A 17,685-nucleotide genomic window follows, 5' to 3' on the forward strand; every position below is an offset into this window, starting at 1 on the left:
TCATTTAAACTTTTCATAAAATTTTCAATTTCTTAAGACTTATGATTTTATCTCTCATGCCTGAAATAACTTCTCCTTTCTTGACTATTTTTTCATGCATTCTTTTTTTCCATGATTAATCTTGCCAAGGGGTCTATATCGTTGATATTTCATAGGATCTATGTATTAGTTTCCTAGGGTTGCTGTAACAAATTACCACAAACTTGGTGGCTTAAAACAACAGAAATGTATTCTTTCACAGTTATGGAAGCCAGAAATCCATAACCTTAAAATAAAGAGATCCTCCTGAATTACCCAAATAAGCCCAGTGTAATCATGGGGTCCTTCAATGTGGAAGAGTGGGGCAGAAGAGAACCAGAGAGGTGGCAACACAAGGACTCACCCATCATTGCTGGCACTGAAGGCAGAGTGAGGGAGTCACTCATCAGGTGATGTGGGCAGTTTCTAGAAGCTGGAAAAGGCAAGGAACTAGATTCATCTGTGGAGCCTCCAGGATGGAATACAGCCTTGTTGACATCTTGACTTTTCAGACTTCTGTCCTACAGAACTGTAAAATACAATTTTGTGTTGTTTTAAGCTATTACGTTAATGGTAATTTGTTATAGCAGGCATAGAAAATTAACACACATTCCAATAAGAATTATCCTAAAGAATAGAAAATCCTTGAGGACTTTTGTTCCTTTACCTCTTTTCCTGGGAAAGACCACTTTGTCCTAGGTCTGTACCCTGTCACTCTGCTGTCCCTTCTAGCTTAACACGTAGCTTAGCACTCCTTCCAGTGACCACTCTATTCCCCTCCTCAAATACACTAGCCTGGCTTACCGTAGATTGCATCTACTACCCTTACCCTCTGCCTGACTTCCTCCAAATTGCATCTATTATTTTTCAGTTGTACATAATTAAGTATGGAATACTAACAAGAAATAGTATTATTAGTATAAGCAACACTTACACAGAAATTGTAGTTCTCAAACACTTTTCAGTGAATTCACTCTAGTGAATTTTTCCCATTGACTTTCCTAGGAGTCTAGTCTCCCAGTTACTAATGTAAAACTCACATTTTACATTAGTAAAAGGGATGGTCAGGGATAACATTTCTGTGAGCCAGTAATTGTGAGCCAGGTGGAAACCAGTAAGAAGCAAAACAAACTTGGACCCTGCCTAGGTAGCACTTTCACCACAGACCTGTCTACATGTTGTCCATGCCTTAAAGGACCCTTGCCTAGTGGAAAGATCCAATTTGGGCCTTCCGAGCACCAAGTATCTCAGAGAGGAGGGAAATACTTCAGAAAACAATGCTGCTGTGTGCATGCACTTGTTCAAAGGTTAAAAGAGAAACAAAAGCCTGAGTTCTCCTAAGCAGGGCCATGAATTTCATTCAAGATCACTAAGCATTAAAAACGATTTGTTTCTGATTGTCAAAAGTACCAGAAAGATGATGAAGACACAAAGGAGTACAGGATGTGGACTTCTCTCATTCAAACTGTATCCCTAACTGTACCCTCCCTTACCTAACATCATTTGACCACTACTTATAGGCTCTCTTTTCTGCTCTTTTCTCTAAAAACAATCCTGTCCTAAGGCGGGGTGGGCATATGGAGTGCATGACTCTGTGACTCAGCATCTCACTGTCAACCAAGGTGGCTGCTGGCTGGTTCTAATTCTATGTCCAAATGGCTTCTTGTTGTGTCCTACTTCAAATGAACCCCCACCTTGGTAGGTAGATAACTAGTGCCTCAACTCCTGCCACACTGGAGCCTTGGCTTATTCTCCTTGGCTCTTGCCTTTGGGGGGACAAAGAACACATTCTGAAACTTGGCACCTTTCTGTGCATACCTCTCAGTATTCTTTTGTCAAAATACTGCATCTTCCCACATTTCTGTTGCCCACTCTCTCATCCCTTAGAGTCTTCTTGTCCATAAGAGCACTCACCATTTAGCTCCTCTGTGTCTTCCTTGATGCCACCCACCTCCCTAAACCACCAAGCTCAATGTTGGGTAACTGAACTTCCTCTGCCAGAGTCAGTTCTCCAACTTCTCCCTTACCCTTGACAATTCCACACCTTGACGCACATGTCAAATTTCCAGGTCCCAGCCATTCCTAGTCTCACCTTCTTGCCCATAATTAAACTCTCAAATGCACTCCAAAACCACTTTTTTTCAAGAGGGGCTGGGTCCAAGAATGGAATCTCTACAGTATTTATGTGATTTCTATAGGGAGAATTTAGGTTACCCTACTTTTCTTATGTAGGGGGAGCAGAAAGAGAGAAATCCAGGCCAGAAGCACCAGGTGTAAGCAACTAGGGGCTGGCAGCTGATCAAAAACTGAGGCCAGACAGAGCAAAAGGATGTATCTTAGATACAACTTGGGAAATGAAGCAAAATGATTACCTTCTGAACAATTTTCCAAGTATCTTTACCACATATTGTCAGAATAGCCCAAGAACATGAGTATTACAAGTTTTGTCTTTGGATCAAAAACAAGAGATGAAGTACTTTTTTCAAGTTCACAAAATTAGTCAGACGCAAAGTTGGAATTGAAATCAAGGTAGCCAGAGGCACCTGAGTGGCCAGCCAACTCTTGATTTTGGCTCAGGTCATGATCTCACAGTCATGAGATCGAGCCCCATGTTAGGCTCTATGCTGGGTGTTGAATCTGCTAAAGATTTTCTCCCTCCCTCTGCCACTGTGCTCTCTCCCTCAAAAAAATAAAAATAAAAATGAAATGAAATCAAGAGAGCCAACACCAATTCTATGAAGTTATGGAGTTCTATCATAGAATACATGATGGGCTGCATGATGACTCTCCTTCTGCAGCACACAAGCTGGAACAAGTTTTAAGATATCCCCTCTACCAGACTGAAGACCCCAAGCCAGGACACACACCTAACATTCCTTCATATTTTTTATTTACAGGAAATCAATGCTGAGGGGACACCAGAGCCATATTCCTGAATTCCTCCTTCTGGGACTGACCAGTGACCATAAGCACCAGGAATGGCTCTTTACCAGCTTCCTAGTCATGTATCTGGTCAACTTGGCTGGCAACTCAGTCATCATTGCAGCCATCCGGGGGGACACCCGCCTCCACACCCCCATGTACTTCTTCCTCTCCAATCTGTCCCTGGTGGATGTCTGCTTTACAACCGTCATCGTGCCACGGATGCTGGCAAACATGTTGAGCAAGACCAAGAAGACCTCCTTTGCCCAATGCCTCACACAGATGTATTTCTTTGTGGCCTTTGGGATCACTGACAGCTTCCTCCTGGCTGCCATGGCTATTGACCGCTACATGGCCATCTGTAACCCACTGCATTACACCACGACCATGAGCCCCCAGCGCTGTCTCCTGCTGGTGACGGTGTCCTGGGTGCTGTCCCACCTTCACTCACTCACCCACACGATTCTCATGGCCCGCCTCTCCTTCTGTGGGCCCAACGTCATCCACCACTTCTTCTGTGACGTCCAGCCACTGCTGACGCTCTCCTGCTCTGACACCTCTGTCAATGAGCTTTTGGCCTTCACAGAGGGCTCCTTGGTGATCATGAGTCCCTTCATCTTGATCATTGTCTCTTACGTCCACATCACCCGTGCCGTTCTGAGGGTCCCTTCTCGAGGAGGCAGGCACAAGGTCTTCTCCACCTGTGGGTCCCACCTCACAGTTGTGGCACTCTTCTATGGGACCATAATATTCGTGTACATTCGCCCCTCATCCACCTACTCAGTGACAAAGGATCGTGTGATCACTGTCATCTACACAGTGGTTACCCCCATGCTGAATCCTTTTATTTATAGTCTTAGGAATAAGGACATGAAGCAGGCCTTGAAAAAGCTGATCAGGAGAGTAGAATAGCAAAACCCATATATGGTACTTCTCAGCATTCATTCATTCAATAAGAACCCATGAAACACCTGCTATGTGCCAGGAACTGTACTTAATGATTAAAATATTGCAAAGATACCTCAATCATAGCTCTGTCTTCAAAGTTAATCACAGTCCAGTGAGGGGGAATGAGACAATTACAATAGAAGGTTATTATACTTCTTGGTAAAAATAATATGAGACACAGATATTGATGCCTTACTGTATTAGACACATAGTTTACTTTTTTCTCTTGCGGTCTCTGTCTCATGTTTGTCACAGATGTGACCACTATTGTGTAAAATATCCTGATGAAAAGCAGGAAAAACTTCTGTAGGGATTTTTTTTAAACCATTAGGATATGGGTCAGCTCCTAAGAAGCCTCAGTAAGTCAATGTCCTCATCATATGAGTTAATCATCTTAGGCACAATCCCCTTGGGTCTAGCTAGTAGATTTTCTTGTTACTTTTAGAATAGCTCATAACTTCCCCAAAGCTGTTCACATATTTTTCAGAGAAGGCAGCTTCACCAGTATGGTAATAAGACCCTAAGATTATGACGTCAAGCACTTACGTTACAACTCAGTCCCACAAATTGTGACCATAATCAAGCCACAAAGTCTACTGAAGTAGACAATTTTCTTCACCTACATAATGCATACAAAAAGTAATCTCACCATGTGGTTGTGGGTGTCAAAGGAAAAATTCCAAATTTAACAACTTTTGATTATTTACTTAACCCCTCTGAGCTTCTGTTCCCTAGTTCTGAAATTATACTGCTTGTACTGGAGGCCCAAATCCACCATCACCAACTCTGATCTTGGGCAAGTACGTTAACCTCTCTGTCCCTCAGTTGTCATATGCAAAGTGGATTGTTGTGAGGATTGAATGATATAACAAGTGTCCTAAGACGTATACTATTTCTGTTTTAAGTATTTGGAATAGTGTCTTGCACATAGCAAGCTCCAAATAAATTTCAGCCATTACATCAAAAGTATATGAAAGTGTGTCTATAGACCCTTCCCAAATAACGTTCGAAGTTTTGTAGTGAAGTGGGAAATAGTCATATTGGAGTGAACTCACTCCAAGTGAGTTCAGTCTAAGTGTCTCCTGAAACTATTTCAGTATTTCCAAGTGTTTCACTATAAATGATCCTGTCCTTAGGACCTTATAACTATGTTGTCAACATTTTTAAGAATTCCAGTGGGTACAGAGAAGGCCTCCCCAATATCCACAATAACAAAATGTCCCCCAGCCTCCTTTTTCCCTCCCTCCTCCCTCCATCCCATCTTCATTTCCAATAATGTTCAAATAATTCCTCTATCAAATAGAACCTTCATGAGGAATGCTGTTCAGCACTTCAAAGTTCTGATATACAATCTAAAGCTGTGAGATATGAAGGAGACAAGTGAAGAAAAGATGGGGGACAAAAATATAACTTTACCCAGGAAGAACTAAGGGGACTGGATACAAAAGAGGGAGGGGGGGAATGTAGGAACCTTCCTGCAGAGGAAAAGAGAAGTTATGGTAGATGATTACATTGCTCTCCAAAGAGTACAAGCTTTCAGGGGCTCCTGGGTGGCTCAGTCATTTAAGCGTTGACTTCAGCTCAGGTCATGATCTCACAATTAGTGAGTTTGAGCCCTGCGTCGGGTTCTGTGCTGACAACTCAGAGCCTAGAGCCTGTTTCAGATTCTGTGTCTCCCGCTTTCTCTCTCTCTCTCTCTCTCTCTCTCTGCCCCTTCCCTGCTTGTGCTCTCTCTCTCTCTCTCTCTCTCTCTCTCAGCTATAAGATGAGTAAGTTCTGGGATCTAACATACAGCCTGGTGATGACCATTAACAATATCGAATTATAAACTTGCAATTTGCTGAGAGAGTAAATAATCTTAAGCATTCTCACGACAAAACAGAAATGGTAACTCTGAATTGATGGATGTGTTTATTGTGGTCATCATTCCACAAAGCATATGCATATCAAATCACCATAAATATGTACAATTCTATAAGTCTAAAACTAGAAAGATTCTGATTTCCAAAATGAAAAGCCCCAATGATGTTACGTAGGACACTGTGAACCTTTCTTACACATTGGTGAAAAAGAATGACCTGTAGCTACAACTTTCCATATGAATGAATGGCAACAACATAAAATTGAATATGGATGGACCTAGAGAGCATTACGCTAAGGGAAATAAGTCAGACAGGGAAAGACAAATACCATATGATTTCACTTATGTGTGGAATCTAAAAAGCAAAACAAATGAATAAACAAAGGAAAAGCAGAATCAGACTGTAAATACAGAAAACAAACTGATGGCTGTCAGGGGGGAGGAGACTGGGGAGTGGGCAAAATGGGTGAAGGCAAGTAGGAGGTATAGGCTTCCGAAAGTCATGGAATGAATAAAAGGTACAGTGTAGGGAATGTGTGGTATTGTAACAGCATTGTATGGGGACAGATGCTAGCTTCACTTGTGGTGACCACGGCATGACGTAGAGATTTGCTGAACCACTGTGCTATACCCCTGAAACTAATGTAACATCATGTGCCAACTATATTCAAATAAAAATTTTTTAAAAAAACATAAAATTGAGTGAAAGAAGCTAAATGATTCCATTCATGTAAAAGACAAGAAGAGGCAAATATAAACAATACATGATTTTCACACATAGACATAACTGGTAAAACCATAAGAAAAGTGTCCCATGTGTTTTATATACTCATTTTTATATATGATTTATTTTGCAATTTATAAAATTTAAAGGAATTTTGCATGCAGAAGCCTCTATTACTTCAGTAGGTTTTTATAGATGAGCCATCTCTCTGCCTTCTAGAGTCACAGGAAACACATCTGTTCATAGAACAGTAAGAATCTGAAGACAATGTGTAGCCCACCCTACATCAAACCTGTCCAATTCACTTACTATTATTATTTTCTGAGAAATAATAGGGTTTCTTTAAGAGGATTAGAATCTGATTAGAGTACACACTCCTTGGCAGATTAGGGTGGGGGGAGAAGGCAACCCCTCCCCCGCCCGTGCCCAGGGCAAGGGTACCAGGTGTGGTACTCTCAGGAGTCACAGACTTGGTCACTCTGAGACAAAAGTGCTCCTGACACTATTGAGACTCACAAATCCAAGGCCCAGATGGGCCAGCTCGGAGGTTGGACATTTGCCCCATTTTGTCTCTAACTAGGAGGTTGGGGATTAGGTCCCAGGAGATACTCCATGTGAAAAGCCCACAGCTCCTCCTGGCTCCTGTTCCTGAGGACAGGTTGCTCCAGCCCCAAATCTTTAGTTCATGCTGCTGTTACAGAGAAGGAAACAAACTGAGGTTGTAGCAAGTCCTCTTGAAGAGAAGAAGGAAAGGCAAACCAAACTGGCAAGGCAGACAAAACATCTAGTGATGGGGACGGGGCGCCTGGGTGGCTCAGTCGGTTAAGCGGCCAACTTCGGCTCAGGTCATGATCTCGCGGTCTGTGAGTTCGAGCGCCGCGTCGGGCTCTGTGCTGACAGCTCAGAGCCTGGAGCCTGTTTCAGATTCTGTGTCTCCCTCTCTCTGACCCTCCCCCATTCATGCTCTGTCTCTCTCTGTCTCAAAAATAAATAAACGTTAAATTGTTAAAAAAAATATCTAGTGATGGTGACAAAATGTGAGGATGATCAGAATTTCCAGGTAAGACCTGAGGGGGTAGAGGTGGGAGGCATTGGTCACACACAAACACCTCCTCCCCTATTCCTTCCTCCTTTCCTGTCCCTTCCTCACTCTCAGCCAAATAGAACCTGGCTCTCTTAACCACCATGAGAAAAGCTTTGATTTGATATCCATGAATTCCCTGAGTGTCCAGCCTGAAGTTAGTGCAAGTGGTCCCCAAGCCCCCGGCAGTGGCCAAGACATGGTAGCTGTGCAATAACAATGCTGAGAACCCCTGGATTGTGCATAGACAATTCACTCCTAACCCACTGGATTGTGAATGGCTTCTGGAATCAGTCTATACCATCATCCAAGGAGTGAAATAATCTCCACAACAATTAACAGGTCAACAAGTCCTATCTCTTTTTTTTTTTAATTTAAGACTCAGAGGTATATGCTATTTAGATTTATTTAGGTCATTTTACAATTCAGGTTCTAGAAGGTAAATGATTTGACCGAGATGGTATGCCTGGGATTCAAACCTGGGCCTATACATGTCACAAGTCCAAATGGATGCTCTGTCATGGTACTACTAGGTCAGAACCATTGCCATCCAAGGTCACAATGGTGATATTGGTGACTATGGTATTTACAACTCTGTGAAACTTTACAGTTTTCAGAGCTCAACTTCCCACAGACAGGGACCAAGAAAAGTCCAATTTTCTCAGGACTGAGGGAGTTTCCTGGGAGTGAGGTGTTCAGTTTTGAAAGCAGAAAAGTCCTGGATAAACACAGAGGACTAGTTGGTCACTCCAGAAGGCACCTTTCTTCTGTTAAATCCATCAGGAGTAAACAATAATCTCATGAAAATCTACTATTTGACAAGCAGTTGATATAAGTCAGTCACTGTTCTAGCTCTTTACAATCCTTACCTGATTTAATCCTCAACAAAGTTCTGATTTCAGCATTATTACTCTCATTAAGCAGATGCAGAAACTGAGGCCAGAAAACCGTGTAGACCTGTTCAACATCACAGCGCACAAGGAGGCTGGTGGCCCAGTGAAGGTTTGTCAGACCCAGAGGCAACGTATCTCATCACCACATCATGACATTTGCACAGGCTGGCGCTGACTGTGTGTGTGTTCATCTTTCCATACCATCCAAATGCACAACATAAAATCTCTCCTTGGGATTTTCCATCCAAAGTTCCTGAAAAAACCTTTAACTGATTCTGGTATTTTCATGCTTTCAACAGTCTTATATGATAGGTTTATGTCCACATCTTACAGGTGAAGAAAATGAGACTCAAAGGTTACAGACAATTTACCCAAAATATAAAAAGCAATGAGGGCTGAGAGAGAGATGACTCTCCTTAACAACTGTGTAGTAAATGCAGATCCTCAAGAGATCCTATTCAGGCCTCACAAGCATATGAGACTGATATTTTCACTTTTTTAAAAAGGTGGAGAGTGGACTAAAACCTAGGAGGTTTCTTCTGAGCTAAGCTCCAGTTCAACCTCATCCAGGAGGTCTACAAGACAACTCTGAGACCGCTAAAATGCAAAGTTCATTCCCAAGATCACCCACTGTCGCTGTCCACAGTTATCGGCCCTGTACATGCTTACAACCCACCATGAGAGACAGGAGTGCATTCTTGTGACCTTTGAAAAGAACACAGAAAACAGAGGAGAGGCTTTGAATGATATAACCTTTTGGAGTCTATGTACATTTAAGCAAGATTTTCCTGAACCTGGTCCACTTTAAATGGCAATTAAAAACCAAACCAGTGTCTCTGACTTCCTGCTCCTGGGCTTCTCTGCACACCCTGAGCAGCAGCCTCTCCTGTTCGGACTCTTCCTGGGCATGTACCTGGTCACCGTGTTGGGGAACCTGCTCATCATCATGGCCATTGGTTCTGACCAGCACCTCCACACCCCCATGTACTTCTTCCTGGCCAACCTGTCCTTCGTCGAGACCTGCTTCACCTGCACCATTGTCCCCAAGGTGCTGGCGAACATCCTGACACAGCGCCACGCCATCTCCCACACTGGGTGCCTCGTGCAGATGTACTTCTTCATGGCGCTGACCCTGCTGGATGACTTCCTGCTGGCCGTGATGGCATATGACCGCTACGTGGCCATCTGCCTTCCTCTCCACTACACCACGATCATGTGTCCCCAGCGCTGCCTGCTGCTGGTCGCCGCATCCTGGCTCTGCTCCCACCTCCTGGCCTCCTCGCTCACCCTCCTCATGTCTCAGTTCTCCTTCTGTGCCTCTCATGCCATCCCACACTTTTTCTGTGATGTACCCCCACTCCTCAAACTTGCATGTTCAGACACCCAGATCTTTCAAGTCACGATGTTAACTGAAGCAGTTCTCTCCGGCATGATTCCACTCACCTGTGTCCTGGTCTCTTATGCCCACATCATGCACACAGTTCTCAGGATTCCCTCTGCTGGGGGGAAACACAAAGTCTTCTCTACCTGTGGCTCTCACCTGTCAGTGGTTACTCTCTTCTATGCGACACTCTTTCTGGTGTATTTCCAACCCTCATCCTCCTATTCCGCAGACACCGGAATGGTTGTATCTGTGATATATACGATGGTCACCCCCATGCTGAACCCCTTTATCTACAGCCTGAGGAACAGGGACATGAAGGGGGCTCTGTGGAGACTCTTTGGCTGGGGAAGATGTTCTCCTCAGTAAAGGGTCCTTCCTCAGGCTCGGAGCTCAGGCTCTCTGAAATGCCTCTTCCCTGCACTTCCCCATTGTAATTTTGAAAACTCAAGTTCAAGCAAGATGGATGCTCAACATCACAACCAGGTTTAACAAACAGAGAATGCCTCACTGGCCAGAATGACAATCAGAGCTACAGGACAGAGCTGCACCCCTGGAAGATGAGTGGCCAGTAATCCCTACAGGGTGACTTGACTAGTGGTATAGGCGTCCAAGCAGATCCAAGCCAGAGAGTAGGAATCACCAAGAACGACATCAGACAGAATTCGGGTGCTAGGAGGAAGCCGGGTAGAAGCAGCTCAGCCTGGGACTAACAGGTCCCACTCAGCTACAAGAAATGCTCACAACCAGGAAGGCTCAAGTGCTCGGAGTTTCAGGGACCATTTCCAAGCCCAGCTTTGGAAACAACTCACTGATAGGGACTAACCTACCCATAAAGAAGGCTGCACCAAGAAGATACGCTATTTGCTGGGACTAAGAGGACAAGAAACATTTGAGGAGAAAAAACTAGGCACCGACACTTCAGAGGACTGGCCCCAAATCACACATCAGGGATCAGATCTAAGATTCTGACAGAGAGTAATTATTAGTTATGGACAAGTCCTTGATTCTTTGGTATTTAAATTCTAGTTTATTTCATTTGTCTCAACTACAGAATAATCCATGCTCATTATAGTAAATTTGTAAAACATGAATAGGAAAAAAGAAAACACTCACTATCCCTCCATATAAAGAAAGCCACTGATAAGATTTCACAGTATTTCTCACCTATCTTTTTCTAATGACTTTTTGTCTTTACTTTGTTGAGAAAATACTGCTGGTACAATTATATATACTTTTTTGCTTAATCTTATAACATGAATTGTCTCCATATTATTATCTCTTCCTGAACATTTGGCTCTCTGAGAATACATTATAAAAAATGCCCATGATGTATATGGCATTTCACCATTGTTGGATGATTAGGGGTATGAAAGTTTCTAAGCTTTCACTATTACAAATAACGATGCAAAGAAAGTCTCCAAAAAGAAATTATTTTCATATATCATATTTAATATTTTTAAAAGTAGAATATCTATGGGACACCTCGGTGGCTCAAGTCAGTTGAGTGTCTGACTTCAACTCAGGTCATAATCTCACAGTTCATGAGTTCAAGACCCACATCTGTGCTGACAGCTCAGACCCTGGAGCCTGCTTAGGATTCTGTGTCTCCCTCTCTCTCTCCTCCTCCCCTCCCTCACTCTAGCTCTCTCCCTCTCTCTGTCTCTCTCTCTCTCTCCCTCCCTCTCTCTCAAAAATAAACATTTAAAAAAATTTTAAAGATTCTCTATCTCTCCCTCTGCCCCTCTCCACTGCTCATGCTCTCTCTCTCAAAAAAAAAAAAATAGATAGATAGATAGATAGATAGATAATAGATAAAGTAAGTAGGATATCTAAGTAGTACCTTTACAGGACCATTTATTCAGCCAGCAAAAATTCCCAAATGAGAGTGCCCTTTTGTCTACATCTTCTCCATATTTTGATGTTCACATTGTATCCTTAATTACAAATGACAGGATAGCCAAAATGGTATCTCCTTGCTTTACTTTTAATTTCTTTGATTGTTGGTGAAAGCACTATTTTCCTCAGTCTGTTAACCATTTTTTTCCATTTCACTCTTTTCTTTTTCTTTTTTTTTTTTTTTTAAAATTGTTTTCAATGTTTATTTATTTTTGAGAGACAGAGAGAGAGAGATCATGAGCAGGGGAGGGGCAGAGAGAAAGGGAGACACAGAATCCGAAGCAGGCTCCAGGCTCTGAGCTATCGGCACAGAGTCTGACACGGGGCTCAAACTTATGAACAATGAGATCATGCCCTGAGCCTAAGTCAGACATGTAACCAACTGAGCTACCCAGGTGCCCCATCTTTTTTTTTTTTTTTTTTTTTTTTGAGAAAGAGTGAGCCTGATTGTGAGCAGAGAGGCAGAGACAGAGGGAGAGAGAGAGAATCACAAGTAGGCTCCAACCTTCCAGCACAGAAACTGATGTGGGACTTGATCTCAGGAACCCTGATTTCATGACCTGAGCCAAATTCAAGAGTCAGATGCTTAACTAACTGAGCCACCAAGGTGCCCCTATTCCTTTTTTAACTGAAGTGTAGTTGACTGGGGCGCCTGGCTGGCTCAGTGGGTGGAACATGCAACTCATGATCTTGGGGTCATAAGTTCGAGCTCCATGTAGTGTATAGAATTACTTTATGATATACATTTTTAAATCTTTATTTATTTGAGACAGAGAGAGAGCAGGAACGGGGAGAGACAGAAAGAGACACAGAGAGAGAATGCCAAGCAGACTCTGTGCTATCAGCACAAAGCCTGATGAGGGGTTTGATCTCATGAATCATGAAATCATGATCTGAGCTGAAATCAGGAGTCAGATGCTCAACCGACTAAATCACCCCCATACCCTTTTACTTTTAAGTAAAATCTTCAGAAAGAAAAAATGAGCATAGATAGAAGTACACTTGACATGTAATATAATAATATTGCTTTCAGGTGTACAACATAGAGATTTGACAATTATATACATCACAATATGCTCCCCACAATAAGTGTATATTTGGGTGTTAGGAAACTCAGATAGAAATAATCTTAGGAGTAAAAGACATCATAATGGCTATTAGAAAAATTTTTTATATGAATGAAAACCAATTATGATGGAAAGAGCCCAAATATCCATCAACTGATGAATAGATAAAGAAGATGTGACATACATATATATATATATACACACACACACACATATACGTATATATATACACATATATAATGAAATATTACTCAGCCATCAAAGAGAATGAAGTCTTGTCATTTGCAATGACATGGATGGAGCTAGACTGTATTATGCTAAGCGAAATAGTAAATCAGTGAAAGACAAATATATGATTTCACACACATGCGGAATTGAAGAAACAAGACAGATGAACATATGGGGCAGGGGGGAGTGAAGAGAGGGGAAAAGACCATAGAAGATTCTGAACGACAGAGAACAAACTGAGGATTGAGGGAGGGAGGTGGTTGGGAGATGGGCTAGATGGGTGATGGGTATTGAGGGCACTTGTGATGAGCACTGGATGTTGTATGTAAGTGATGAATCACTGAATTCTACTCCTGAAACCAATATTGCACTGTATGTTAACTAACTGAAATTAAAAAAAACAATTATGAAACATTATTTACAGGAAATTCTTCACAGGAAACTTACAGTTCTTATGGTTACATGCAAATATTAGAAAAGAAAAGGCTGCAAAATAAGCTTAGAATCCATCTTAAAAAGAACAATAAAATCAGTCCAAGGAAGAAAACAGATGACAGAAAAATACAACAAAATAGAAAAAAAAAAACATATGATAGAGAAGACCAACAAAGCTAAAAGATTATTTTTTGAAAAGATCATTTATATTCCTCTGATGAAAATGGCCAGATGGGGAAAACACCAATCATCAGTAACAAGAATGAAGAAAGTGACATTACCTCTGATATTAAATAAAGAGGATATTATGAACAATGTTAAAGTTTATTTATTCGGGGGGGGGGGCGGAATCCCAAATAGGCTCCATGCTGTCAGCGCAGAGCCTGACGTGGGGCTCAATCCAACGAAGCACAAGATGATGACCTGGGCCAAAATCAAGAGCCAGACAGTTAACCGACTGAGCCACCCAGGTGACCCACAATGATATATAAATTTTAAATTTTAGATTAAACACAAATTTCTAGAAAAATATAACTCATCAAAACTAATTTAGTGGGGCGCCTGGGTGGCGCAGTCGGTTAAGCGTCCGATTTCAGCCAGGTCACGATCTCGCGGTCCGTGAGTTCGAGCCCCGCGTCAGGCTCTGGGCTGATGGCTCAGAGCCTGCAGCCTGTTTCCGATTCTGTGTCTCCCTCTCTCTCTGCCCCTCCCCCGTTCATGCTCTGTCTCTCTCTGTCCCAAAAATAAATAAACGTTGAAAAAAAAAATTAAAAAAAAAAAAACTAATTTAGTAAGAAATAGAAAACTAGAATAGACATATCACCATTGAAGAAGCTGAATGTGTAGGATTTCCTCAAAGAAAGTTTCAGGCCCAAATGTCTGTAAGAGTGAGTGTCTATACACAATCCAACCAGGAAAATATTTCAGGCTTCCAAACCCTTTCAAAAAAATTAGAGAGGCACCGGGCTGGCTCATGTTGGGTGTGGAGCTTAATTAAAATTTAAAAAGATATGTTATATTAAAATTAAAAAAAAAGAAAATGAGGAATATTCACTCAATTCCCTTTATGAGATTAGCACAACATTCATACCAAAAAGTGACAGGAACATTGCAAAAAAAATTACCATTACAAGTTGATCTCCATGAAGATAAATGCATCAAAAATTTTATAAAATAAACATACCAATTCAAACTAAAATATTAGCAATACGATCACAACAATGCAGAGACAATAAGATATATCATTACCAAGTTGAGTTTTCCTAGGAAGGTATGGTTGATTTAACACTCAAAAGTCAATCAAAGTAAGTCATCATATTTACAAAGCAAAGGACAAAAATCATTAGATGCAAGAACATCTCAAAAGATGGAAGAAAAAAGAAAAAACATGTCATACAATTCAACATCCACTCACTGAAAAGTCCTCCTAGCAAAATGTGGATAGAAGAAAACTTTCTTAATCTCAAAAAAAAATTGCCTTTTTGCAAACACACAGCACATAAAATATATAAAGCTTATACGTTTAAATCTCTGCTGTCTAAATGGGGAACAAGACAGAATACCAGCTCTCACCACAGCTAGCCCACACTTCACCTGAGGTCCCACCCACTGCAGGAGAGGAAAAAAAATAAGATTTAAACTCTGTAAAGGAGGAAACAAGGCTGCATTTTGTTTACAGATGATATTTCCGTATAATTGCAATTCAGAAGAGTCTATGGAGCAACGATTTGTTTAATAATTAGCTATATTGATGTAAAAACAAATAAATATAGACACCTGCACACACATACACACACACTTCATAACATACACAAAAATCAATTCCAAGTGTACTAAAGAACTGATTGGGAAGAGCATTATTATAAAGTTTTTAAAAGACAATGGTGGAAAATGTCTGCCTCAACTCAGGAAAGAAAGGGCTTCTTCAACTAGACACAAATAAAACGCTAAGGGAAAAAAATTATACACACACACACACACACACTTGAATTCAATCAGTTAAAGTAAAAATATTTATTTAGCAAACAGCACTATAATGAGTGAAAAGACAAACCACCAAGATATAAGAAATATTTATAATGCATAAATCAACAAAAGGCTAGTATCTAGAATAAATAAATAGCTCTAAATAGTTCTACAAATACATTAGAATATAACAAATAACTAAACGGAAAAATGAACAAAACTTTAAACAAGCAGTTTCAAAATAAGGAAATGAAAATACTAATAAGTATTTACAGGGTCCTCCATCTCATGATTAATCACTGAAACATGAAATCAAAGCATCAGGAGATGTCCCCCAAAGCACACCCAACATGATGACCACAAAAGAAAAGGCTGAAACCACCAAGAGTTATCAAGGATGTGGTGCAGCCAGCACTCGCACACACTGCTGGTACAGATGCAACTTGACACAATTTCTTTGGAAGTCAACTTGATGTGTGCACTAAATGGGGGGATATGGACATCTCAGATCCCAGCAGTGCCACTCCTAGGCATGTCCACGACAGAAAGGAATGCGTGTGCACACCAAGAAACATGTACAAGAATGATCATCCTAATATCATTCCTAACAGCCACAAAGCCAGCTATTCCTTCAACCTTACAGTATGTGAGTAACACACACGGTTACAGTGGAGCAACTCACCTTGATGGTAATGAACAGACTGCCACTACATACACCTATCTAGATGAATCTCACATGAGTAAAATTTGAACAAAAGAAGCCAGAAACCAGAATACATAATGAGTGAGTGTGTTTACTGAAGTTCAGAAACAGGCAAAGATAAAATAAACTGTTAGAAAGAGGATAGGGATTATTTTTCTCTGAGAAGGAGAGAAAAGTAATGATTTAGCAAGATACACAAAACAAGCTTCAGATGTGCTGGCAATGTTTTACTTCTAAATCTGGGAAGTGATACATAGGTGACTGCTTTCTAATAATTTCCCGGGTGCAAGGTTTCTGTTTTCTGCAGTTTTCTGTATGTGTTACTCTATGCTGATAATTTTTTAAGTCTATCCATCTTTATTTTATTATTTTTTATTATTTACTTTTTTAGAGGGAGAGTGACTGGGGAAGGACAGAGAGAGAGAGAGAGAGAGAGAGAGAGAGAGAATCCTAAGCAGGCTCCACACAGCACAAAGCCTGACATGGAGCCTGATCAAATGACCCTGGGATCATGACCCAAGCTGAAATAAAGAGTTGGAGCCTCAACCAACACACCCACCCAGGCACCCGATTAATTTTTTTAAATACAACAATTACTACTACATAGGCACCAGAATATCTATCTACATTTCTATCATAAAAAATCTCTCATGAGAGAAGGATTTTCTGTATGCTCTCAGTGAACTCATTGAGCAACAAAACATGATCCAAATTTACACAAGAGTATTTACATTCTCAACTAGTTGTACTCAGTGGGAACATGCATTCATTCTGTCGTGGAAGTGCCATGTGTTTGATTATGGAATGCTACCCCAGAATCCGCTGAGAGAATCACAGACAACATACACACACAGTAATTCCCAAGCCAGAAGTTCTGAAACTGAAATGTCAGCAGGCAGCAAGGGTGTAGAGTGAGGGGTGTATGAGACGACACTGAACGGGAATGCCCTGCGGTTACAGGCGTCCCATGAACAAATGTGGAAGAATAATGCAGAGCAATATAAGCGATCTACAGAAGAATATAAAAAGTATAATTCCATTCGCATAAATGACAAGAACAGGCAAATTTAGAGTAAACCATACAGTTTAGACATCTATGCGTGTTGCTCCGCAAACTGGCCACAGTACACAGAGGGCAGGGACAGAACAAGGAAAGAGGCAGGCCACTCTGGATTGGTAGGGAGCAGTGCTAATTAATAAAGCAAGGGAACTTACGCACAAGGCATGTGTCTTGGGCACCCCAAGACAAGTTGATACCCACACCTGCCTGCCAGAATCCTAAAAGTTTATATAGAGAGAGGCCTCATCGGGGTTCAGTCACTTCACCCTCCAGAAGGTCTCAACAGCACCTTGCTCTCTCAGGGCTGTGACCTTGACACCGGCTCCCACTGTGGGAACAAGGGCAGAGCTACATTCCGAGGAGAGGAGAGGTGAGGAGCCTCCCGTTACCTGGGGACAACTTATGGATCCAATGGTGGTCACATCTTCAACAACGCACATGTGGCAAAGCTATAAAGAACAGAAAGAAATAGTACCCATATTCACAATGGTTATTTCCTC

The 17,685-nt window shown here is 41.5% G+C and overlaps 2 protein-coding genes across 2 annotated transcripts; both read left to right on the forward strand.

Moving 5' to 3' along the window:
* The first annotated feature begins 2,922 nt into the window (after positions 1–2,922).
* Positions 2,923–3,852, forward strand: LOC112850518 (olfactory receptor 1L6-like). Its single transcript, XM_086684716.1, has one exon. It carries the CDS (start codon positions 2,923–2,925, stop codon positions 3,850–3,852), a length of 930 nt encoding a protein of 309 aa, XP_086540842.1.
* Positions 3,853–9,255: 5,403 nt separating this feature from the next.
* Positions 9,256–10,197, forward strand: LOC112850507 (olfactory receptor 1G1-like). Its single transcript, XM_025914183.2, has one exon. The coding sequence runs from the start codon at positions 9,256–9,258 to the stop codon at positions 10,195–10,197; it is 942 nt and encodes a 313-aa protein (XP_025769968.1).
* The last annotated feature ends 7,488 nt before the right edge of the window (positions 10,198–17,685 follow it).

This window comes from Puma concolor, chromosome D4 (genome assembly GCF_028749965.1).
Source record: "Puma concolor isolate L17-30 chromosome D4, mPumCon1.1.hap2, whole genome shotgun sequence".
NCBI classification, from domain to species: Eukaryota; Metazoa; Chordata; class Mammalia; order Carnivora; family Felidae; genus Puma; species Puma concolor.